This window comes from Pyxicephalus adspersus, chromosome 3 (genome assembly GCF_032062135.1).
Source record: "Pyxicephalus adspersus chromosome 3, UCB_Pads_2.0, whole genome shotgun sequence".
Taxonomy (NCBI): domain Eukaryota; kingdom Metazoa; phylum Chordata; class Amphibia; order Anura; family Pyxicephalidae; genus Pyxicephalus; species Pyxicephalus adspersus.
Window position 1 is genome coordinate 136,568,472 of NC_092860.1, and position 26,485 is coordinate 136,594,956.

Consider the following 26,485-nt stretch of genomic DNA (forward strand, 5'->3'; position numbering starts at 1 on the left):
CTTTTCCAATTTGGAACAATAAAAAATACCAATATAGTAATAACACTCATCATATAATCAATGACAGAGAAAGTCCAGACATTAGGATAAAGACAGATTTGCCTTATGGCACACAGATAACAAACAAGGCACTGATTTCATGAGCGGTAGCTGGGTGTCAGTTTTAGAGTAAGAAGGGTTAAACTCTTCACACTATTAGGATTCTGATTAGCCAAACTTACAATGGCACTCATAAAATATATCCCCATTACCAATCAAGAAACATTGGTCATTGTAGTACACTGGGCAATAAATCAGGCAGTCCTGAAGTACCAGACATTACATTTCCAATCATGCTAATCATTCTTACTGGCCCCGGCACATATAACTTGTCATATATCCAGAGATAATGAGGATGATTTACTAAAGGAGTTATGAATCTTCACTAAATAGTGTGAATATTCACTTTATTCATCCAGGCACAAAAAAGCAAATGCCTGTTCACTCTGAAAATCAAATTAATTATGTGAAGCTAAAGTAAGTATTCTCTCCACCCAGCTGAAAAAAAATCCGTGGAGGACACTATAAAGACATAGTTAAATATATATTTTTACAAAGAATAATTTCGCTAATAAACAGGTGCTGTACCGAATTCCAACACATATGACAACATCCATTGTTGTTTTTTCATTTTCCCACCTGTCCTGGATAACTAGCAGTGGAAGACTGGTGCTTTGGGCAATACAAATAACACAGATGGCAGCAACCGACAATCCCCAAAATTATCTATTTACCCTAAAATACTGCAATTCTAGAAAAGTTTGGACACCAATGCATTAAGCATTTTGCTAGATCACAAAAATGTAAAAGCAGCAAACAAGAGGAGAAAAAAAAAAGAAAACAAGCAGTCACATAACAAAACTGAGGGTTTAAATAAACCCATTCTAATAGAAATATGATGTCTGCTATTACAGGTCTTTGTCTGATCATGAAGTTGCCTGGAAGTCTTTATCTAAATACTATTTTACACTAGTGAGGTCAGAATTTCTTAACTGCATTGTCTCCAACCAGTAGTATTTAAAAATTTAGAACAGAATAAGTTGGTATTTAGAACTTTTAGAAAAGAGAGTCAGCCCCCACCCCATACAAATTGTATGCGTAGATACTTTTACTTTAGCCTGGAAAGAGAATGAAATATTAAATTCCAAACTCAGTGGCTTCCTTATGGTACCCTGCTAAGGATATTTCGGATGGTGCTCTTTGACGTTATATGTCAATGAGAACGTTTTAAAGCTCAGGTTATTATTATTATTATTATTATTATTATTAATAATAATCAAGATTTATACAGTGAAAACATATTACGCAGCGATGTACATTGAATAGGGGTTGCAAACAACCGACAGACATAGACAGTGACACGGGAGGAAAGGACCCTGCCCCAAAGAGCTTAAAATCTAGAAGGGTTTCAAAAACTCCTGCTTGCCTGGATGGTGTTCTAATCCTCTGTTTTCAATATCTTCTGAATTACTTACCCAGAAGGAGTATGTAGCTGGGGTTAGGTGCATATTTCAGGAGATTGACAAACCAAAAACATCATCTTTACACCCTGACAATATTCCCAGCAGATTTACTGTACAAATTGCTAAGAATTAGATTCTAATGTGTCTAATATACAATAAATAATTAAGCAGTATAAAAAAAAATATTGTCAGGAGGAGGGAAAGGGAGGGTTAGCGAAGGAAAAAAAAACTAAATCTGTAATTAAGCCAATCCATGGATGTTCTTGTTCTGATTCAAGCTGATGTTAGGCAACACTGAATCTTATGCCCCAGTCTTAGCGGAGAGTCTCTCCCAATGCCATACACCTAGAACTAAAGTTCTGCCTTGACCTGCAGGTCTACTATAAGACTGATGCTTTAGAATATTATAATTAAATCCAGGGTGTTTTCCTATTTTTTTTTTAATTTGAGGCTCAGACCCAACCGTTCTTCATTATATAACAAGCACTAAAAATATTTAGGTTATATTAGTGTTTCATCCCAAGGGATATTCCTCCTTCCCAAGTCTCCATGAGTCACAAGAACCTGCTAGGTGGATCATTTCCAGCATCCGTGACAAAAACTGGAGAACAGCACCATCATCAGGATAACACTTATCTTAATCCTTATCAGACACATACCATGTGTATGTAATATTGTACAATAGTCCAATATTACATAGGTTTTTTGTGTGTATTTTTATATTTTTCCCAGCACAAAAATCTTACATTTCTTTCACTCCCTCACCACTCCACTTACCTGCTGGGAGAACATGGCAAATCCTGTGTAATCTACACTAGTCCGACAGTGTTGTCACACAGGTGTATGACCCTCCATACAAGCAGATATTTTCTTTGGAACCCAGTAGTAAACCTGTTGCTTTACCCAGAATGCTAGCTCTAAATAAAATTTAGGTGTAAATAGGGTGAGCGTTCATTCTTGCAGCCTGTTCAAGGATTAGGGTAGTTTTGGCTGTGTGGTAAAGATTGGAGTGGATTAGGATTCCATAAGGGCAGAGTTTCTCAACAACGCTGATCCTCCAGTACCCTCGTACCCTTAGGTGTACAATTTTATCCAGTGTTGAGGTATGCAAAAATGAGTTAGATTAGGACTAATTTGCTATTTAAAATGTGGACACTGTGAAGGAGCTGTGCCTGTACAGCTTGGGTATATATATATATATATATATATATATATATATATATATATATATATATATATATATATATATATATATATATATTTTTTTTTTTTGTGATACCAATGCAGGATTGGAGGTGGAAGGGAGATATATTTGTATATATGTGAGGTATATTTGCCCAGGATTCCCCTCCTATGTGAAGTAGCAGGTGGAAAACTCACCTGCGAGGTAATTAAGGAAGCAGCACTGAGGGTGGGATATAACCTAGAGCCAGGAGCTCAGTGGGGGAGCCTAATTTGGAGACAGACAGAGGTCTGTGCAAGCTCAGCCTGGCTTAGAGAGACACAGCCAGGCGGACTGTGAGAGAGAGAGAGCTCCGTTTGGGGACAGGCAGACTGTCGGTCTGTGAGGCTGAGAGACCCAGAAGGTCTGCCTGGGGACACTGGAAGTTGAACTGTGTGAAGGAACTTAGACCTGAGCAGAAGGTTGCTGCAAGTGTTGTTTGGAGCTGACAGGGAGAAGCCCTCCAAGCTGATAGACAGAAAAGTCTAATGTATAGTAAGTGCTGGACAGGCAAGGTTTTCTTTTTGCTGTTTTTTTATTTTATTTGCAACCTTTAATAAACCTGGCTGCAAGCCAGCTTAACCCTTATACCTCGGTGTGAGATGAGTTGGATGAATCAGACGTGTCCCTTTGACGCCAGCAAAGGCGATCCAGAGCTTAACCCCTCACAATATATTTACACACATACATACACACACACGGTACCACTACATATACACTCACATTGCTCTCCTAAGGATTCATCTTTTAGCTGCTCGAACTACTTTTTAGTAGGTTTAGTAGAAAACAATTACCTTTGGGTGCTTTAAACTTTTTCTCTTGGGCTTCTTGAAACGCAGTATCCGTTCCCTTTCCTGGAAAAGCAAAAGACAAATGTCACATTTCTGTTTAAACAACCCTCAAACCATACAAGCAGTACAGGTATAAGAATTGAGGTCACATTTCAGTCATCTTTGATGGTAAATATTTAAATTTAACCGCTCATGGTGAGCAGTTCATCATAGCCTTGACTAAAAGAAAAAAAAAATCAAGAGGTGCTGGTCTGGCTCAGTACAAAAAAGTACTTTTCAGCAAAAAACACATCAGAGATGCCCCTGCTGCTATCCAATATATAGGAGTTGTCTCAGCTAAAAATGTGTTGATTCATTTCTTTTTCAGAGCAAATGATTTTGCAGTGGGAATAAAGGCCAGGGTTGCAGCTTTTTCAAATATAATAACATAACAGATACTGGAAGTGTGTGTGTGTGTGTGTGTGTGTGTGTGTAATTGAACTTGTGCTTAAGTGAATTGTGCTTGAGCTGAACTGAATTTATGGTAAAGACCAGGAAGGGGAAAAGGGGAAAGGGCAGAAGGTTGTTAGAACCCATAAAAAATCCTTTCCAGAAAACAAAACAAAAATAGCTAGGCGCAAAGGATAAATAATGCTGTGATTACCACTGTGATGTCATCAATGATTTGCTGCTGCTCCATAACTTGAAGCCTGAGGAATTCAATCTCTTGCTCATGAGCATTGCTAAGATCATCCAGAGATACATGCGACTTCAGAGAACCCACAGTAGACAACTTCTCTTTCTGGGAAAATAATTAATAGAGATGGTTAGGTGACATAAGTAACAGCAGCAAAATGAACATATTAGCAGCACTGACTTATCAAACTTTAAGTATCCATTGACAGGGGACACTTGTTGGGAATAAAATCTTACTTCCATCCAGGTTCTTCACATGGAACTGCAGCTGTCATTTTGGTGGGAGAAGAGACAAAAAGCATTAACTGCCTGATGTGTTTACACGGGTGCAAATTCTGTGAATTCTATTACACTGTAACCCCAATAGACAAACACAACTCACTGCGGGGCGTATGTGTTGTAATAAACCTCAGTGTAGAGATGTGATTGATTTTAGGTGTGTGATGGTCCTATATTAATATGCCTGACAAAAAGGCACATAAGATAATTACAAGTGCTGAATGTGTGTGGGTTAAGATAATGCGTCTGTTCACCAGCTCATAAAGTGCATAAAGGAAGGTCCATTATTTTCCCCAGATTTATTTTTTAGGCTGAGTTGGAAGAGGTTGTAGGTGAATGGTGGTCTCTGTACTGTGACCCAACTTTGCAGTAACCACCCTAAAACAGCCGAGTGCTCACTGAAAATTGACGGCTAAAAGGGGAAAACACTGAGGCTGACATCTTGTAATGCAGGTTGTGTGCTAGCCATGCTAATCCAATGGCTTTCTGAAATACAGACTTTCAACAAGTATTCCAATTAAGCAGTTGTGACTTCATTCTGATTTTCTTATCTGTATGCTTGTTCCAGGATAAGGACTCAAGGTACCCAAGCCAGAGAGAGGCTACTTTATAGATGAAAGTTACCAAAGGCTCCCCAACACTTTTTTTTAATAAAGTAAGCTTTCTGAGTTATCGGCAAATCCTAAAAATAATGGATTACTATTCTAATAATTTTCATTGGTCACAGATGTTGGGGTGTATACATGCCATCATGCCTAAATCAGCTGATTGGACATTCCATTCTAAAACTATGACCACTTTTATGCATTTGGTTCCCTTTGTAAGGCTTCAACAGCCTCTGCCCCTAAGGGAAGGCTTCCCTCAAAAGTGTTTCTGTGGGAATTTTAAGATGTTCACAATTATATAAAAAGTTTTTGAAAGATAAAGCAATAACAGTATCCTTTACTGGAAATACCTAAATCATTTTGAGAGATACCCATGTACTTCTGGTTATTGAGATATGATATTGAGGTGTCTACACACCTTTGGCCATACAATGTATTTTTTTAATATTGAAATATGAGAAACATGGACAAATGTTAAGTCACATTCAAAACAAAGAACTTGGAAGCAGGAACATGAGCCCAGGTCTAAAGCACATTTACCAGTGGAGGATATAAAACTGTAATACAGTGATAAATGCGAGATCATTTATAACTTTTACAACACTACCAGTATTGGTGCCATCACACGCAGGCACAACATATAAATGACATTATAGCAGATTTATGAGATTGAGGAGGACAATTTGGTAGCTCTTGAAGTTGTAATTTAGGTTGCCTATTAGCAGACGTACTGTGGCGAAAAAAGTATTGTGTGTGTGACTCTGAATGCAATGAGTGAGATGACTCATCTAAGATCTGAGCTTATTGCCTCAAGTGGTATTTTAATGGTTTGCTCATTTTCCTGTGTCATAAAAATTGTGGCTTTTAAAGTTATCATTAATCAGAAAATAGCTCAACTCCTAAAGTGACTTTTTTTGGATAAGAATAATGCCGTAAAAGCCACTGAGATTTTTTAACCCATGCTTCTATGTAAGTATTTAAAATTATTTTTTGTTCACTTTTTTCTGCTGTCCTGCTACTTGGTTTGAGTTCCACTTAAAGCGCACCTCCCCTTTCTGTCTTGATCGCTGCAGCAGTCAAGACTGAATAGGAGCGCAGAGCCTCCCGGAATACCCACGTCATGCATCCCGAAAGGCTCTTGGCTGCTCCTTTTGCACATGCCAGATCTCGCGGTTACGCAGAAGGGACATTTTCCCTCACTAAAGGGAAAGAGATCCCAATCTCACGCATGCACCGAGAGATACTTTTATTTTAAAGTAAATACATACCAGATACATAACCAAACATACATGCATGCATTAAGTTCACAAAGTGGAGCTTTATTCTACTGCATGTTCCTGAGATTTCCCCCAGATGTGCAGAGCACATTTGACAAATATGGCAGAACAGACCAAAGCAACCCATGAAGTGTTAGGACAGCATCTATCTTCCTCATCCCCCCTTCAATGTTGCAGACATCTTCACCTTGCCTTTTTTATGGCTTCAGCAATCATGATTTGCTGGTTCGGAAATTCATTACCGTGTGAGAGTTTATTCTTCCTGGCACAAAGGCCAGGAAGTAAATGTGCATAGAGTATGCGGTGCATGCAAAAAAAACATCAATGACAGGCAGGAAGGAAGCTTTTACTGCAGAAGTATAACAACAAAAATGCAGCTTTCACTGCAGTGCAGCCAGACTCTCAGCACTACCAGTCCCCTTCTGGGTTCAGTGACATCAGGCAAAAGAACCTGATACTTTAAACTCAAGCCATTATGGACTTCTGCATCATTACAACAGCTCTGTGCTCACAGTATGCAAAGAATGCAATTTATGATACTACTTGTTTTCTCTGCATCCACAGCAGAAAAAATAAACAGAAAGAGGACTCCATGCTTTATAAAGACTGATCAAAATTCTTGTGCTGTCCTACTATCCTAAGGTATTATTGTAGTTATTTTAAAGTAATTTGAATTATTTACACATTCATGTTTGCGCTTCAATATAAATGTAATAAATACAAAATTGTATGTGTATCAAGACTAGAAAACACTTTTCAGTGTGTCAACACATTTTAAGTTAAATGGGTTATCAGTTACACAGTGAAAGCATTGTATTTAGAGAAATGGACAACCTATATGTTAATGAGCGTTAAGTAATATACATAATAATGTAATGGATTTAAACCAAGGGTACTCTTTGAGCCCTTTGTAATCCGATTATATTTGTGTTACAATGTGAACCATGTCTTACCATTTCTGCATTTTCTCTTGATAAGGCCTTGATTTTTTCCTCCATCCTTTGAATTGTCTGTAAAGTATCATCATTTTTTTTGGATAGCCTTTTATTCTTTTCTACTAGAGGTTTTAGCTGACATTCTGTTTCTCTAGAACGTTTCAGCTGGAAATACACAAATATAAGTTATTATGTTATGTTGCAGAGATAAACAACACTTTTTGTTCGTGATTTCCTGTCTCTGTTGTATGTGTATTTAGGCAAAGTCCCCTAAAGCTGTTTATGTGACCCTGACCTGGCTTAAAGCACTGCTAAGGTAACAGAAGTTATGAATCACCTATGTTGGTTTCAGGATGTATTTCTGTGTCTCTGGAAAACCTCTTGGACGCCAGACCCAGCTCTACATTAAGCCTTGACTTCTGTTCTAGTTCAGATAAAATCACAGTTTGAACCTTCCCATTGCAAAGACCTACTTCTTTCATTGGTCTGTCAAATACCAGAAGTTTAGTAGGTAGTATTTGATAATTCAATTACATGAAGTAGGGAGAAACCACAATTTGGGCAGAAGTCTAAGCCTTATGTTTAAGTCTAGTCCTATGATCAGAGTTAGGGTTTAAAGAGATGTAGTGGATTAAAAAAATAAAGTACAATATGACAGGACTTAACCACTAATATAACGTTTCACATCAAGTAAGGTAAAATTTTCTAGAGTTTAGAATAAAAATTCAGCTACATACCAGTTCATTTCTCTCATCAGAGAGCAGTGTATTCCTGTCCTCCAGCTTACGGATCACTGCATAAAGTTCTGCAATCTTCAGCTGAAATCTTCGCAGGTCTCGGTCATCTACATGTGTGTCCTGCGAGAGAGAAAAGAAATGGGACAAACAAACAAAAATAAGAGGACATAAACATAAAATTATGTTACATGTATTTACTATTGAATGTTTGAATAATGTTGGCATTAAAATATTCATTTGACTAAAATACAATATTGGTGTGGAATGGTTTTACATTTATTACAGAAGGCTTTTATATTTCATTAGTTACTATTTCATCTCACAATCTGTTATGTTATTCCCATGTGAAATGGCTCTTTTCTGCTTTCTGTAATAAATACTTGACAGTAAAAGGCAGCTGTGTTTTAAGCAAAAAACAGGTGACAATGTTTGTGGATTTACTTTTGTATGCCAATAACTGCAAAAAGCATACGTGTGGCAAATGGAAAAATAGGCCTTTAATGAACCGAAAAAAAAAAGATGGAGGTAAAAATGATAAAATGATGCACAGTACTGCATTTCCGCATGCATTTAGTTTTTCTGAATTGATACCAAAGACTCTAAGACCCCTCATGGAGAGAAGCAAGTTGGAAGTTATTGTGATGACAAAAAATTTCAAAAAGGTTTTTTGGCAATTAATACATTTACTTGATTTGTAAATCATGAAGAAAATATATTCGACAAAGTTCAGCTGCCACATTTAGTAAATCAGTACAAAGCCCACTTCATGGTGGGAACAATATCACAGAAAGTTCATAGGAATACAACAAAAAAGTCTCCATTTCTGACGCGTTTCGCAAAAATGGCTCCCTCAGGGGAGATGGAGACAAGGGCCATTGTATTCATGAATGAGTGAAGGGCAAAACACAGGAAATTTGGGATGGTAAATTTTGTTTCCAATGTTTTGCAAGGCAAAGGTTGAAAAAAAAAAGTCAGGTAGGAGTTACACCAGTCCAAGACTGCTTGTTGAACCTGCATTGGTATGCAATTTTATACTCATTATTGTGACCTAGGTTAACTCTCGGTGAAGTATGAGCAAATGTTTATTCTTTGGGTTTACAAACACTTGAATTTGCCTATGGAAACTAGATATTCTAGAGGACTTTGCCTACACCTGGCTTCTACAATGTAATTATGATGTATGGGGAGAATACAACTCCCAAGCAGAGTAACCATGTCATACGAACACAATGTGCCTTTCGTAGGACTGGAGCAGTCAGTGCGCTTGCCTCCTTAGGTTTTACCACATGACCCATCAGTTCAGACATGTCAGCAACCCCGGTGGGGAGCTCTTTCTTTGGACTGCCGTGGTAACGTTCGGCTTCCTTGGCCTGGACGAGCTGTTCATCCAAAGCTTCGTTCTGTATCAGCAGCTTCTGTGTGTGACCAGCCTGCACCCCGAGATCTTTCTCCAATGCCTGTATCACACGATCCTTTCCTTTAATTTCATCCATCTAAGAGAGAAAAATCATAAAGAATGTAACACATCATGCAGAGGCATAACAAGGACAGATTTTATGTAAAATATCTAAAAAAGAATTTATGCTGCCCCACAGACTGCATTCAATTTGAACTAGCATTAGCAAATGGCAGATGGTGACGCAAATTGTCAATGTAGGATATAAAAACTATTGTCATTTTGTTATGGACATTGTTATGAGAACGCTGAGCTATTAAGAATAACAGCTAGTAAAACGATACTTCTTTTTCCTGTAAAATTTAAAGAGCATCTGTATTTAAGGTAAAAAAATGATAAATCTGATGTTGAAATAAAGGCAGGATAAGATGCCACAACATATATTTTGTCCCTGCCCCAACCCAGACCTGGGGCCACCAACATTTTATAATGTTGTGCCCAAGGCATGGAGATACCATTGGCATGTCTGAACCCAAGTGGTGGCTGTAAGAAAAGATATATCTCAGAATTTGTTTTAAGCTTGGTGGGAAGAAGTTGTAGGCGGGTGGTAGCCCTTGTATTGTGACCTAACTTTTCAGTAACCATTCAAAAACAACCAGGTGGTTACTGAAAATTGCTGGGCGGTGCGCCCGACTAAAATGGATTGTATGCAAGAATTATGTTAGACTGTCAACAGCCCGCTCCAGGGGGCATTCTGATGGTTTCCATTCCTGTATCACAAACTTGGGAACTTCCAGGTGACCAGGTTATATAAAAGGCTGACTCGTGCAGAAAGGATAACTGAAGCCATAAACAGGTTGGGCTCTGCTTCCTATAGGCATCTCAGCGGTAAATGTTCTACCAAAATTCTATCTATCCCAATGCAGAGAGATCTGTGATAAGCATCTCCCTTCAAATTCAATGTTAGGAGGAAATACAGGTAGTTCCTGAGTCAAGGACATCTGACATACAGACCTCTCCTAGATAACGTTCTTCCCTGCTCGTTGGTGTGCAGGACAGAGGCTTAATGGGGGGAGGGGGCAGTTTGCATTCCAACTCCTTAACGACAAAGACAAACTCTGCAGTTGTTTAGTTTTGCGTTTCAAAGCACAGCTTGGTCCAGAAGTTACTATATGTCTAAGGCTTCATAAAGTTTTTTTTTTTTTTGCTTTGTGATTACCTTACAGTGAGGATTTTATACAGTAACTGACACCACACTGCCTAATACTATGTTGAGACATACATAATTTCTCGGGGACTACCTGTATGTAAACTGCACACAATACATTTTGCAATATTTGTTACAGAAGCTCCATTAAACTCAAAACTTTGTATGAGTCACTGAACAGTATCCAAAGTACCCGACAGTTGTCAAGGCAACCAGCTTTGGTACAGAAGGCGCAGCTCTGCAAAACTGTTCTAATGCTTTATCCTTAATATGATGTGATGCCAAATCAATGGCAGGAACTCAGGACGGCCCGCCATGTAATATTACTGCCATGTGATTTATTAGTATACACGACTGTGCCAGAACAACTTAGACAAGGAGTCACCATTATCTGCCAAGTGCTTGAATGAACTGACTGCTGTGGGAACCTATGGGAAACAAAGAGCAGCTGTCACACTGGAAGAGGCAATTCAGAAGTCAGCAGAGTATCAATACGCTCTTTATGTCTTCTTTCCACATCCTGTATAACACAAGCAGGTTTACTAAAGAACTATGAACAACTTGGTTTTATCAAACAACTTTTAGAGGAGACCATCCCCTGTAGGGAGCATAACCAAAGAATATTAACACATCCGGACCCCAGTGCTAACTTCAGTTCTGTTGCCTAATGTCATTTCCATTCTTCCTTTTCCTGAGTGCATGCTGTACCCAACATCAGGGTCATGTAATTAATAATATATATATATATATACACACACACACACACACACACACACACCTACAGGAAACTTATTTTTATACGGCTATGCACACTAAAGAGAGGGGAGAAAGCATGGTCAATAAAGCAGCAAACCTGACACGTCTACCATATGTCTGCCACGGCCCATTTTGTAGTCTTTTGTAGTCCTGGCATTCAGTATGCAGGAAAAGGGGTTTTCAATGGGTCAGGGACCCCCAAGTCAATCTGTTTCATTATGACCACATAGTGGTTATTATTATTATTATTACTACACAGTAATATTATAGCGCCTTCATTTTACGCAGCGCTGTTCAAAGTCCAAAGTCATGTCATTAGCTATCCCTCAAAGTGGCTCACAATCTAATAACCCTACCTCAGTCATATGTCATTATTACAGACTATGGTCAATTTTGGGGGGAAGTCAATAAACCTAACTGCATGTTTTTGGGATGTAGGGGGAAACCAGAGTACAAGGAAGAAACATACGCAGACACAGGGAGAATCTGCAAACTCCATGCAGATAGTGTCCTGGCCAAGATTCACTGCAAAAGCTAAAGCACTTATCCTCTGAGCCACCGTGCTTAATGGTTAAAGCAAAACTATAGTTCTGCTTTGAAAATTCAAGTTCACACAGGTATTTTATTACACAAGGGACAGGCAATGTCCATTCTGCAATAAAGCCTACTTACCTGCCTGATTGCTATCTTGCATGTGCAGCCCAGTGTATGACATAGGGGTATTACCCGGGGGTGCGGGGACAGAATGAACATTGCCCGTCAAATCAAGATGTCCAAAAGCTAGGAACCTGGAAGAGGAGCAGAAGATAATAGTGGCTTCCGCAAAGGAATTGGGACAGGTGAGTGTATTTAAATAATTGCAATCAGACAGGTAAGGTTATTTTTTGCAGAAAGGACATCACCTGTCCCTTCTGCAATAAAGGACCTCACTGACTGCAGTTTTGACCTTGTTCCGCTTTACATTAACGGACTGGTAAATGTGCACTGATGCTTTAAAATTCACATATGCAGCACACTACCTAATAGAACTCTGCAAACCATTTAGGGGAATTTGCAGGTACTCCTTTTTCTTTCATACTGCATGACTGCATGGGTGTTCTGTTTTTGGAGAACTCTAGTAGGAGTAATCTGTACAATAGGTTTGAAGTTGTCTCTCCATGTCAGGTAATGGCTTCCCTGTATGGGTCAATGAATACATAAAGCAACACATGGTTGCAAACTATACATAAATACTTTGTTATACTTACCTTTTAGATTTTCATATGCCTCTTTGTCTTTTGATAAAGCAGCTTTAAAAGCATTGAGCCGAAGTTTGGTTCCTGTGATTGGTTATAGGCCGAGATAAGTCTTTAAAGTGAAGTTTTAGGGGATACTCAATAACATAGTCATGACTATACAGCACTGACTGGTATGGCAAATATCTAAACTTGAATTATACATTTGTTAAAAGCATCTGTCTTTAATTTGTTAAAAATAAAAATTTAATTTTGTATTATTTTTCTTGCAATTGTCTCTTATTACATCCATAAAAAATCCTAAATGTCAGCAAGAAACATTCTTTGTTGTACATCTAGCCATACAAATAATTGTGCTGGGAATGGATACATTTATTCTATATTGCACCACTAATCATATAAGTGATTCTGCAAAGCTGCCTCTGTTGGCTTCCCAGGATTACAGAGCGCAGGGGTCACAAATACAAAGAAAACATTTTGCACAGGCATTGATAAATAATGAGAATCAATCAGATTTACATAAAATTGTGTCACTAACTGACTTGATACATGTTGTAAAAAATGATAATGGTGTGTTTTCTTAAATGTGTTACATTGACAGCCCATTCAAAATGAATAATGCATGAATGTAAAAACCATGATACAAACCACTGCAATTAGACTGGATCCCAATAATCATATACATCTGTTCAGCCTTTTATTTTATTAGGTTTACTACTAGTCAGACAAGTCAGGTTTATCAATTAAAAATATAAATTCTGTTCCCAAAATCAGACCGGCCATAAAAAGCAGTTCTTTTATAAAGATTTCCGCAGTATGGATTTCCTTGCCAAGCCAAGATTAGCAGAGAAATTTTGTTCCGGTCCAGTTATCGGTTTAGTAACAGTGAGTTCTATTATATTATTATATCCCAATCAGAATTCTAATATAAAGCTAGAGATGCAGAGGAAGCAGACCCCACCAGCATAGCACTTCAGCTGTTCATATGAGTATTGCAGCAAAGCGCCAAATACACCAGTCCCATTTCTTTGTATTTATTGGAAACCATTGTTTGTGATACAAGTGAGAAACTCCTAATCAGACCAATTTATTTCCCCCTCCTATTCCATATAAACAAAATAGGTTTTAATAAAATTATAGTTTTCCTTGTCACCAATCATGTTTAAATTGATCTTGGAATGTGTGGTATTGCATTAAGTAGACAGTCTCACTCCATTTAACCCTACGAGGTGCTCTGTGAACGCTTGCTGCAGTGGATTAAGGCCAATTGACCTTCCCGGATTTAGCACAATTGCAGTGTCATGCATTAATCACTTAATAATTAGTTGTGGCCTAAATTTGCTTTTGAAGCCATACATTGGAGATCACAACAGGGGTGGGCAAAATTGTTGGCTTAGGGACCACAATGAGTTTTTAAAATTAGACAGATAGGCTGGGCCAGTATCAGATGGATGAGGAGTGTTCGTATAAAATGATTGAAATTACATGTAAAAGCTATCACCTAAATGTAAAAGAAAACCTATATTTAATTCCAGTGGGAACAGTGTTGTTGGTCACCCTTCCTCTCCAATAGACAGTTTGGTACCAATATTTATTGGGCCAGAAAAAAAAGCCTAACTGACCGTAGTTTGTCCGTGCCTGTCCTAGCAGGTCTCCCTATAAATTCTAAATCTTTCAATTATGATCAATACAAAAAGTTTGGCACTAAAGTGATTAAAAAATTGGATGGTAATGGAATAAAATCTGTTTTTGTTTTGTTTTTTGCTCTCTGTACACTTGCAAATAAACAAAAAAAATAAATAAAAAAAAAGTATAAAAGTGTGTGTAAAAGATATTGCTGGATATTCAATCCCCACAAGGTGGCAGTGCAGAGAGTTCAGAATGCATCATCTCATTCACACAGGCATTAAAGTTAACCTGTCACAAACTGAAAACTTTCAAACAAAGAACAAAGTGTACAAATAGCAAATAAACGGCATAAAATTATGCTAGAGATTGTTTCTGAAAAAAAAGGAGATCTGCTTTTTAAGATATAAGGAAAAATTATGGAGCACAGTTAAGCCTTGGGGAGGACTGAGAAAGCATGTCTGCTTTTGGAGTAAAAATAAAGAATGACGGCACCAGTGCAGCATATACAGGAATAAATGCATATTTTGCCTTGTTGACTATATGTGTGAGTAGATGTGATATTCACATATAATGGTGCCTTAAAGTGAGCTAAAGGCATATTTTTTTAGTTTTGAATTGAGTGAAGAAGGGTAAAATGGAACTATAGCTCCACAATGAAAAAAATGAGCGGGGGAGATTTTTTTTAAAGACGTACTTACCTGCCTGTTCACAATCTGATGCCGAGTATCCCTACAGAATGAACTACTTTTTCTGTTCCAAAACATGCAGAAACACTGTAAAGCCTGGTTTCAGGTTAATTTACCTGATCATTAGTAATAATAGGAACTGCACCAAGTTTGGGGATGGCATTTAACAAGGTATAAAAATCAGGCATACATGGGTGTAGTAGGCCAAATGACACAGTACACACTATCAGCATACCTACCTACCATAGTCATATGTCTTTAATACATTCTGTGGTTGATTTTGGGGGGTAGCCAAATTACCTGACTGCATGTTCTTGGGATGTGGGAGGAAACTCACGCAAACACGGAGAGAACTTGCAAACTCCATGCAGACAGTATCCTGGCTGATATTTGAACCTGGGACCTAGTGCTGCAAAGACCAGAGTGCTAACCACTGAGCCACCTTGCTGCCCCACAATGACTGCAAGTACACCATTAAACCCTGAAGTGGGATCTGTGCTGGACTACTGGGGTACACCACTGCTCCTATATCACTACTAGTGCTACTTACCTTAAGCCACTTGCTGCAATGCAAATGTATGTTTCCTAGAATTCTCCCCATATATTTTTTAAGCTGGGTTGGGAAGCTTTAACAGGGTGGCACCCCCTTTATGTTGACCCAACTTTTCAATAACCACCCAAAAACAGACAGGTTGTTACTAAAAAGTGCTGAGCGGTGCGCCCGGCTAAAAGAGGCTGGGGAGAACGCAGTTTCCGCACATTTCTCCAAAAATGTTTTACACTTATATAAGAATTTTGTATGGTGAAAAGGGACTGTGCCTTTAAATGCAAAGTTCAGTTTTAAGAAAATAGATGATGACTACAAAACAAGAATTTCCAGGGACAAAACTTTGGTGAAAATAAACACACTTTACTGCCTATAAAAAAAAATCTGCAACAATAGACCTATCCAGGATCTATTATACGAACATGAAGGTTCCAAAAATCTATAATCCCAGTATTAAAAGTTCTGAGGTGTGTAATGATAAAATAAGAATGTAATATATGTACTGTGCAATGACAGGAATGATACACTAATAAGTAGGATCCAGCGAGCCATAGAATGGGTGTGTGATCGTGACTTGTATTGTAGAAGAATTACAGCACAGCATGTTTTAAGGACCATTTAAAGTGCTGTATGTCATCAGACACAAATGCTGAAGGACTGTTAGCTCTGCATTAGCATTTTTAATGAAAATGACTGTTGGAGAAGCTCATACACAGAAAACAACAGATGTCAAGGCCGGAATGTGCACAAACTCTGTAATTTTCCAGTTATCTTGTAAAATGGCTCTGGATGAAGACACCAGCTGGCTTCATTATTCAGTTATTAAATATGGGAACCGGAGCAATGAGAAAGAAGGTTGCAGAGAAGTGTCTGCAGTGTATGCAATGATGACAGCACTTAGGAAGCACAAAAAATGGGCAAGGGGCTGATCTGATGGCCGCAATTGAAACCTGTGACACAAAATGCTTGCAAATCTCGTGTTTGCTTGACTCATACATTGCCAACACAAGTGGCAGGGCTGTGCCAGTAGTAGGGGGGCCCTCCTACTACCCAGATTTAAAATCAATGTAGGCATTGTTACCTTTTAAGCAGTCGAGTATGTAATTTAGTGAGATCAAAACCTACATTGCAAAATATTTTCACTTAGTAACTATAACATCTAAAAAAACACCTGTGATGGTTCACTGCTGCATGTTTTCCAGTGGCCTTTGCAAACATTTTTTCCCAAGCAGGTAAAAAAAAAAATAAAAAAATACAAAATAAAACTTTGAGTCTTCCAGGCTTTTCTAGCTGCTTGCAAATGTCCTTACAGGTATTGGAAAATTCCCAGTGGTACCTGGGCATCTAGAGAATGCCAGTAGGTACCAGGAAGTGGTAAACATTGTGGTAAAACATTGCTGATGCCACTGTATTAGCATGACAGTCAGGGAAGAATTATTTTAAGAAGTTGGCAATTGCAGCCTCAACATTCTGTGTTTATGGGAGATTTTACAGAGGCTACCGATTAGTCAACACAAACACTGATAAAGTGTTTGATTATCTTCCTACAATTGCACCTGTCACAGAATAGGATATATTAGGTAGCAGTCATTTCCTATAGGTGATGTGCGAATTGTTCCATACACAAATAAAGCAGTGTGCTCATACATCAGAACTTATGCTCAGGTATGTATTTTTCAATGGGATTTACACTTAATTATCACAATAATTAAGCCCTGTTCTCCCCTCAACCCATTTGGAAGCACAAGAGTCCTCACTGTCGCAATCGCCTGGGCAGTTTATGGCAGCATGGGAGATTTGAGTTTTTTGAGCAGTGAACATTATTTATGAGTGATAGGTTTGAAGGTGGAAAATGGTCAAGCATAAAGCCGCATACACACCTGCAATTATTGTCGTTAGAAAGGATCTTTCACAATCCTTTCCAACGACAAAAGACTGAAAGAGGCATGAACGAGACCAAGTGCTGTACATACAGCACCGTTCTGCTCTATGCAGAGGGGAGGGGGAGAACGACAGAGCGGCACCCTGCTGCGCGCTTTTCCTCTTCTCTTGCATTACGATCGTTTGTCGTCCATCGTCCCTGGATCTGCCGGGACGGTCGTTCGGATGATGGGCGCTGTACACACGCCAGATTCTCATCCAATATCGGCCCTGAGCTGATTATCAGAGGAGAAACATTGGACGTGTGTACGTAGCTTAAGGATCTGAGCAACTCTGATCAGGGTCACATTGTGATGGCTAGATGACTGGGTGCAAACATCTCCGAAGCATGTATTGTGGGGTGTTTCTGGTATGCAGTGATTAGTACCTACCAAAAAGCAACCCAAGTAAGAACAACAGACACATTGGTGATGGGGTCAGTCTGGTCTGAACCCATAGTGGAGCCACTGTAGCAAAAACTGCTAAAAACATCCTAATACCCACCATAGGAGAAAGATGTTAGAATGCACAATATGGGTCTGCTTAGCCTCAGACTAGTCCGAACGCTTATGTTGTCCTCTGCCCATCACCAAAAGCACCACAATAAGTGTCATAATTAGACTACTGAGCAATAGAAGAATGTGGCCTTGTCAGAGTCACAAATTTATGATCTAAATCAAAACAAATAGTCAAAATGCATGTTTATGCAATGCAATTTATGCAATTTACCAGGTAAAAAGATGGCAGCAGGAAACATTAAAGTAAGAAGGCAGTGCAGCATAGGAAGTAATTTGAAAAGTCTGTTGCTTAGGTTTTATGCTGAATACCCCTAAGACCCCTAGGTCTTGAGGAATCCATGTCTCCTCAGGTCAGGGCTGTTGTGTTGACACAAGAAGGACTTTAGGATGATATTAGGTAGGTAATGTTCTGGCCTTATAGGTGTACAATGTATGCGACTAGGACATGGGCACCCAGAAATGACAAGTGATTGGTACACTAAAAAAAAGTCTTCTTTTGGAATTACATTACAAAGTTTTAACACATAACTTGCCAGAATCTGTCTTTATGTGGCACATGTAAATGAATGCTTACACGGGAGCACAATGGTAGAAGAATTGCTTTAAATCCTTACCAGCCTGCGGATGTCACGCTCACTCTCCCGCTTTATCCTGGTGATCTCCTCCTGGTGGGTTTGATAGGCTATCCGCAAATCAGCTGCCTTCATTTTATCTGCTTGCATGACATTATTCAGCGCTTCCTCTAAGTGTTTTTTACCACCTTTTAATTCTAGGATTTCCTGTTGGAATTTTATACGTTCGTTATCAAAACTTCTCCTGGCCTCTTCTCGGGCCTCATTCAAAAGAGCCGTTTTTACTTTGTCTGCTGCCCCGTCCCTTAACACATTGAGGGTAGACTGTAGTCGCTGAATCTCCGTGTCTTTAATCTTCACCACTCGGGCTATATCCAGTTCATGCTGGCGTATGAGCACCTCCCGGACTGACTGGAGCTCCTTCATTTTTTCCTCGTGCAGCTTTGCTTTCAGTTCAGAAACATACACAGTATGCCTATGCTGCTCTTGTTCCCTTTCCTGCTTGACATCTTGAATCTTTTCTCGAAGTTTACTCACCTGCAAAAAAAAAAAAAAGTGTAAGATTTAAAACTTTAACAGAGTGTGCTAACTTGACTGTCTGCTGCAGGTTTCTTTTATGAATATACTAGAGAACAAGAGGATTTATTTTTAAAAGTTGAGATATACTTTAAAGCTCTATACACTGTTATGCCTCTTTAATGCAAACAGCCTAACCCGTGTTATGTTAAGGAACCCATTCACATAAAAAAAGGTGAAAGCAGTTATATCTGCCTCACATAGCAACACAAATTAGTGCAATAAAACACAATTGTGTTGAGAATATGCATTTAAGATTAATAGAAACCTACAAGAAGGCTGAGCTGATAATATAGAAATTATTTTAGAAGTGTTAGGACCCACATTATTATTATTACACAGTATTTATAAAGCGCCGACATATTACGCAACGCTTTACAAAGTCCATAGTCATGTCACTAGCTGTCCCTCATAGCAACTCACAATCTTATATCTCTACCATAGTCATATGTCTTTAATACTGTTAAAGTCAATTTTGGCGGAAGCAAATAACCTAATTGCATGTTTTTGGAATGTGGGAGGAAACTGGAGTACCTGGAGGAAACCCACACATATACAGGGGGAACCTGCAAACTCCATGCAGATAATGTCCTGGCTGAGATTTAAACATTGGACCTAGCTCTGCAAAGACCAGAGTGCTAACCACCGAGCACACTATTGTGTTGCAGCAACACATGACAGTACATGGTAAATGCATTGGTGACCTGCCGTGTTTTTCATTTATGGATGCTCAATACACCTCCATAACATATGTGGATCTGTAATGCTGTGCAGAACCATGCATGGTCTTCTGTGAAAGGTGCTGTAAAAAAAACTGCAGCCTGCCTATTTTTTGTGTGCATTGTTGTGCATTTTATTCTATTTTGAATGGGCAGCCTAATGCACAACAACACAACATTGTATTTATTGAAGCCGTCGGCCTTGTGGAATGAATGGATTACTAGACCATAGTTCAAAGAAAGAAAAAAAAATTAACTTTTGTCTAAAGTCCCTCCTGAAAAATAATAAACTTCTAGCTTTTTTGCTTAAAGTCTTTTATCAGCTGTATATTTCCTCTGTGATATCTCAGCCATTTCAAATTCCGATTCCTAGTTTCACAAATCTGGAGTGCAATCCTAGCAATGTCACTACTGTGCTTGTTTCAGCTGAAGGTTCAAACATGAGGAAGCAAAGTCCTGCCTATACCAAGATGGCCACCTCCACATAAAGAGAGTACAAAACAGGGAAAGTCAGTAATGGAAAAAAGATCAGCATAGGGGAGACCACAGGCAATACTGGTCACTAATCCCTATACCTGCCTTATGGGCACTACTTGTAAGTTACAGTTTTTATAGAAAACTCTTGTTTCTCCCTAATAAATGCTATTATTGCCTGCCCACATGGCTTCATGAATGTACAGTACCTTACTTTTCTCCTGCTGATATTCTATTTGGATCTGGGTAAGTTTTGTCCGGAGTTCCTCATTAGCCACCTGAAAGGCCTCCATCTCCCCTTCAGCCTTGTCTCCTTTGGCCCGAGTTTTCTTTGACATGTTTCTTTCAATTGTTTGTGCACCACATAAAACCAATTATCTGTAATTTCCAATGGGTTGTCTTTGGCATTTGAAAAATAAAAGCATCAACTATTTTTTAATTCACAATCCCTGCTTGTGCGGTTCTTAGCCATCCTCCTTTTCTCTGGCCACCTGTAGAAAAAAAAAAGTGAAAAATTAAAGTAAAATACAAAAATGTCATTTTATTAGTCAATTTAGTACCGCGAACCTAAATCCCCCTAAAATTGGACAGCTACTGGCCATACCCAACCCAAAATAAAATGTATATACCCATACATACCCAACCCTAAACCAAATGTTTCTGCAGACCCTGATGGGGTATATGAACTGGCTTCTGAAAGCAATGCCGATCAGTTGGGTTTGACTTATGGGCCAGGGACACCAGGGAGCATACAAGCAAAACTCAAAGCTTTTGGTCAAACATAAAAATTACGCTCTGGGTTCTGATAAATCTGGGTTCTAATAACATATTGTCAATAATGTTTTATATTATTTAGGTTTACCCTGTCTGTCCCCTCTGGACTCTGTTCTCTTTAGCACTACCAAATCCCAGTATCATTCAACCCACCTAATATAGGCCCAGACCATCATGGGGGGTGAATCATGTGTAGTCTAGGTTCACAGTAGAATGTTGCACAGAATACAGGATCCAGAAGCTACTCTCTGCATTTTAGAGGAGACTGGTGGACCAGGGATGAAGGGTATATGTGTCATGTATGTGCACCTCTATACCCCACCTTAGGTCACCTTAGTGCTGCCTAAAAGTTAAAAGAAAATGGAGCAAATTGGAGCAGAATAGAAAAGTGGTTCCAGTATTAATAAAGCATACAAATATTGTCTGCCAGCAAAATTATTGTTGCAATTTAATATATACCACATTACCATTCATTATATTTTTTACTACAAGAAAACTAGGGAAAAAACATTTGAAAGCAAATAATCTCCACTGGTGATACGTTCTTTTTTATAAAAAAAAAATTATTCTAACATCATGCAGCACATTGTAATTTGTTGCAAGGTTTGCACATTCTTCACAGCACAAAGAAAGAGCAGCAATATGTGTCACTTATTTACATCCTGTTGTTCAAGGATCCATGACGTGTATGGGGCAGTAATTGGTTTACTCTGCCCATCAAGCATTACATGAATCCTTTACACAGCAATATGTTTTAGGATACAGGTAAACAATAGCGTAAATATGGTGCTGGAGAGTCTGCACGCTTCAAGTCTGTCCATAGTAAGATGGAATACAGCGTGGAGGAACACATTTTTAGGCCGCTATGGAATTTTTTATCTAAAAAGAAAATCCCCTATTCACAGTTGTGTTTTTTTTGTTTTTACAGTAAGCATATTATACATTAAAATAAAGCTGCAACCCTGAAACAATTACCGTTTGATAAATAAAAAAAAAAATCGTACATATATTACAGAAATGTCTAACACTTGTAGAGTTTTGAACTACAGCTCATATGGTATAGAGGTGTACAGTAGTTTATGGGACTATTATAAACCCCAAAAAACCTTCAGCTCACCCACATACCACAACTAAAATAGTCCATATGAGAAGACAACACTTTATCTTCCCCTGCTGGATCACTGTCACTTACTTCTACTAAGACAGACAGAGATGTCATAATCATTGTGCATATGAAGGTCCCGGAATAAACTTTTCAAGCTTCTATCACACCGTTCACTCCACTCGGACATCTGAAAACACCAGCAGTACGTCCAAATTGATATCGGTCTCACTATCAAATCACTTACAATTAGCAATTCGGTTTCACAAGGCTCTTAACGCGGTAAAAAGCCCCAGCGATAATACTAAGTCTCCCCTTACCCCTGAGGAAGCCCGGTACGGGCGAAATGCGTCGGGTGGGACACCTTACCACCATCGCTAACCTAGTATGGTACTAAACGATATTGCTATTTTTTTGCGAAACTAGTGCTTATATGTTAGCCTAGGATTCATTTATAGAGAAACAGCTCCTAATCTTTTAAATTATGTTGTTGGAACAATAAAATTTTGAGTTTTTAAATTTAACTCTGGTTGCCCTTCAAAAAAGCCTGGCTTTCCCTCCCTCCTCTTCCTCCCACAGATAAACGATATGTAATCACAGGCTGGGCAAATAGGAGTCCACTCCTCTTTGATTATCCATTGGAGCTTTTTTTTTCAGGCGGAACAAACTAACAAACCCAAAAAACCTTCACCGATATATGAAGCCAATATATATGACCTACAGCAGGATTTAACTTGTAGATTATGTTCCTTCCACCCAACTGAGATATATCCTTACGCAATATTTTCACCGGATTTCTAGTTGCCAGTATATGTGGCATTCCCAGCTTTCTTGTCTTGTGTTGGGAATGAATGAATTCCCGCACATCTGGAATTACATTTCCCGGCTCACCCAATCAAGGTGCCAAGGATTGCAAAGAAAGAAAAAGATGGAGGAGCCCTGCAAGGGAACAGGGACTGGTGAATAACGAGAGGTTCAGTTCCACTTTAAACCTTTATTTCTTTAAATCTAGTGACATTGTCTAGGACTGGACCTGAGAGATGTTATCGGTCTGCTGCAGGCAGGGAGCAAATGGCCTCACTTTCCAGTCCCCTGTGATCTATTATTTCCTGACCTGAATCCACAACAGAAGAACTTTTTCTAGGTCTCCATAACAAGCATGGTTAAGAGACAAGTCAAACCTTGCACTTCCAATCAGTTTCTCTCCTGGAAAATGACAAGAACGCAGGGAAAGAAAGAATTGGTTCTTAGACCACATCTACAATGCAATCAATGTGTAATGTTTTTTTTTTTACCTTTTAAAGCTCCAATTCCAATAAATAAAGAATACACATCAGCAGGCACACATCAGTTCTGCAGCCACCTAGACAAAGTGTTAAAAAGAGCGCATATATCATGGACTATAAAACCTAGAAAACTGCACACAGCTCAGCTACTGCATAACAATGTGCAGAGCCATTCATCTGTGCCATTCACACCAGCGAGGATCTGAATACAAAAAGGCCGCACAGAACAGGAAATGCATGCTCAATAGGCTCAGCATCTGATACAAATACAATCCAAGTATATGGCTTACATTTACCGATCATGCTACATGTAGTCACAAATCCCTAATCCCGGGAAAGGCAGAGGGTCCTTTTATTCATAGATTCTCCTAGATTGTAAGCTCTTCGGGGCAGGGTCCTCCCCTCCTGTGTCACTGTTTGTATTTATCTGTCATTTACAACCCCTATTTAATGTACAGCGCTGGGTAATAATATATTGGAGCTATATAAATCCTGTTTACCAATAAAAATAAATAATAATCCATGACACAAAGAAAACATACAAATACCACACAGCTGTACATTGGAGTGAAATGTAACAAGGTAACAGGGCTAATCATCACATAATAAATCAAGGTATAATAAACATTTAACCCACCTATCCATGTGATTAGGAAAGAATAGATAAACACGAGACTTCTTGCTGAATCGTAAATGTCAATCCCGCCATTTAAAAAGGGGATGAAAGTAATGAAATGGGGATCTTTTCACAGAATTTAATAGAAAACAACTACTAGGTGTATCTAATAAAGCAGGACAAAGAGCAATGATTATGATTTGTGTACCTTGTATATTATTACACAGCTGAGATACAGATGTTCAAGTAGTTATTTATACTAAAAGATTTGTATTCAAGTGCACCCAGTCCTGAGATTTACATGGTCCTTTCAGACAAGCTGATGACCTGATTTTCTCTGCTTAAGTTTAAACAACATAGCTAGGTCACCTTCCCGCCCCCAGCCTATAATTGGACACTGAGCTGAGGAATTCTAATTAGGTCATCTTTCTACTCTGTCCTTATCAGTATGTGTGAATGCAGAATACCTGATAATACTGTCCTCTCTTTCATTATTTTACATGAATACAGAGCTGCTTTTTTTTAAATATTTTTTGCAACTTATGAGTTTTGCACAGAGCCTATTTAAAGTAGCCAAAATCTTTGCTTTTTGTTATATTTAAAGCAGGAAAGAATTAGAACCTGTATGTTGTTTATGTATGTGCATTTGTTAGATGGTCCCCTACACTCTTTATGTCACCAGGACAAGAAATCACCCCTATGGAGGCACAGACAACTTGCCCCAGGATCCAATACTGGACTGGTGGTTCACTTTAAAAAGACCATTCATAAGTCTACAAATGTCACCCTGTCCTTAGGGGTCAGGCGACATATTGTAGCATCTTCACCTTTAGCAATGTTTGGTTTTGGCACACCAAAGTTTCTCAGCCCCCATGAGCTACACTAAACAATTATTCAGTGCGACACATCTATCTGCACAGGAAGGTTCGCCTTAGCACTCTGCTATGTGCTTGGACTAGGGAAGCGTCTGACCTCAATACATTCCCACAAAGATAATAAAATGCATAGGAAAGCCAAATCATCCACAAAATATGCAAACCCTACTTACAGCATAAAAGTGTGAAAATGAAATCCAAATTTAAACATACTGCATAGTTATACTGAAAGATTGACAATATTAAATTAGGTAAAAATAAAACAAAAACTATTGGAAACCTAAAATTATTTTTTTAAATCTAGAGATGAGAAATTAGGCTAAACATAACGTAAAAAGCCGACCTTTTATGGTTTCTGCTTCCACTTTGTAATTGCACCCTTTATGCTCCATGTAAATTTCTACGACATGATTAAACTCTGCTCAGAACACTTCCGACAGAGCCGACCACAACACTTCCTCTGAGTGCACAGATGACAACATGTCTGAATACACAAAACACTCTATGATGTACATCAACTAAATATGAAGTAATGTCCGGGATCTGAATTTGGTGCCGTACTTCTACTACTAATGGCTGATTGCATTATAATCTAGAATATACCTGGTCTTATATACGATTTTAAAGGTTTTTTACAAATATTTAGCATCCACCACCCTACCAAGCTATGCTATTTGTTAATTAGGTGGTCGTTACTTTAAAGGATTAGTAGGAATGGTGCTAAGTAATAAAGGTAGGAAAGGCAAGGTCACTAGACAATTTAGCTTGTGATTTATCTAGAATTAGTGATTGCTTCAAAATATGGTTTTCTTGTAAAACTTAAAACAATTTATCAAGTTACCAAATGTCACACTCATTTTTTTTATAAATAAGATAACAAAAGCAACTGCAACTTGGTCATATTCTAACCTGACTGTAAAGATTTGAACTAGCTAGCTGGCTATCTTGGTGGATGTTAAGAGCCACCAACAAGATAGTAATAGGTTCTCACCAAGGTTAAGGATCTGGAGATTGGCACCAAGGTCCACCAAAAAGGATCAAGAGGTGCATGGTGCTAACTAGGGGTGGGGGTGGAAATGTGCAATGGGCACCCTAATAGTGTGGCCTCGCAGGTAGAAAGACCAAAGCAGAGAATCAGTCACTGTGAAAATCTGTGCTTTGGCAGACCCAAAGGTAATTTTCAGGTTAGCAGAGATGGTATCAGAGACACAAGATTTTGGCAGGGGAACCAGTGCTAGCAGTGAACACATTGTAGAATACCCAGCAAAGATCCAGGCGGTCAAAGTGAGGAGAGATTAGGACAGAAAGTCTTAAGAGGTCAATCTGAAACAATAAAAGAAGCATCACCTATACTCTAACCAAATATGTGACAATACTTATATTCTTGATTTAGGCCTCTTGAGGGTCAAAGCTAAAGGCACTGTGTAGCAATTCATCCACCAAGATCATTTTAAGTCATGCAATTCATTATCTTGGCTCTCCCGCTCTCCCTGCACCACTAAGCAGCAGTGACTCAGCAGCTCAGCTCTCCATTCCCCTACTCTGCAGTTACTAAACAGCTAGCCTCCCCCCCC

General features: G+C 38.7%; 1 protein-coding gene across 3 annotated transcripts in view; it reads right to left on the reverse strand.

Moving 5' to 3' along the window:
- The window catches only part of JAKMIP1 (janus kinase and microtubule interacting protein 1), a 108,121-nt gene that overhangs the window by 52,405 nt on the left and 29,231 nt on the right, over positions 1-26,485 (reverse strand). Inside the window, exons 1-8 of one of the 3 annotated variants that reach the window (XM_072406457.1) lie at positions 25,255-25,359; positions 20,468-20,749; positions 18,532-19,026; positions 9,250-9,516; positions 8,024-8,143; positions 7,305-7,451; positions 4,159-4,296; positions 3,519-3,578 (exon numbers count right to left, since the gene is read on the reverse strand). In XM_072406457.1, coding sequence (XP_072262558.1) covers positions 3,519-3,578; positions 4,159-4,296; positions 7,305-7,451; positions 8,024-8,143; positions 9,250-9,516; positions 18,532-19,026; positions 20,468-20,596 — 1,356 coding nt within the window. In that variant the 5' untranslated portion in view covers positions 20,597-20,749; positions 25,255-25,359. Of the gene's footprint in view, positions 1-3,518; positions 3,579-4,158; positions 4,297-7,304; positions 7,452-8,023; positions 8,144-9,249; positions 9,517-18,531; positions 19,027-20,467; positions 20,750-25,254; positions 25,360-26,485 lie in introns of those variants that run through there. The other 2 variants (XM_072406460.1, XM_072406458.1) reach the window with 2 other exon arrangements.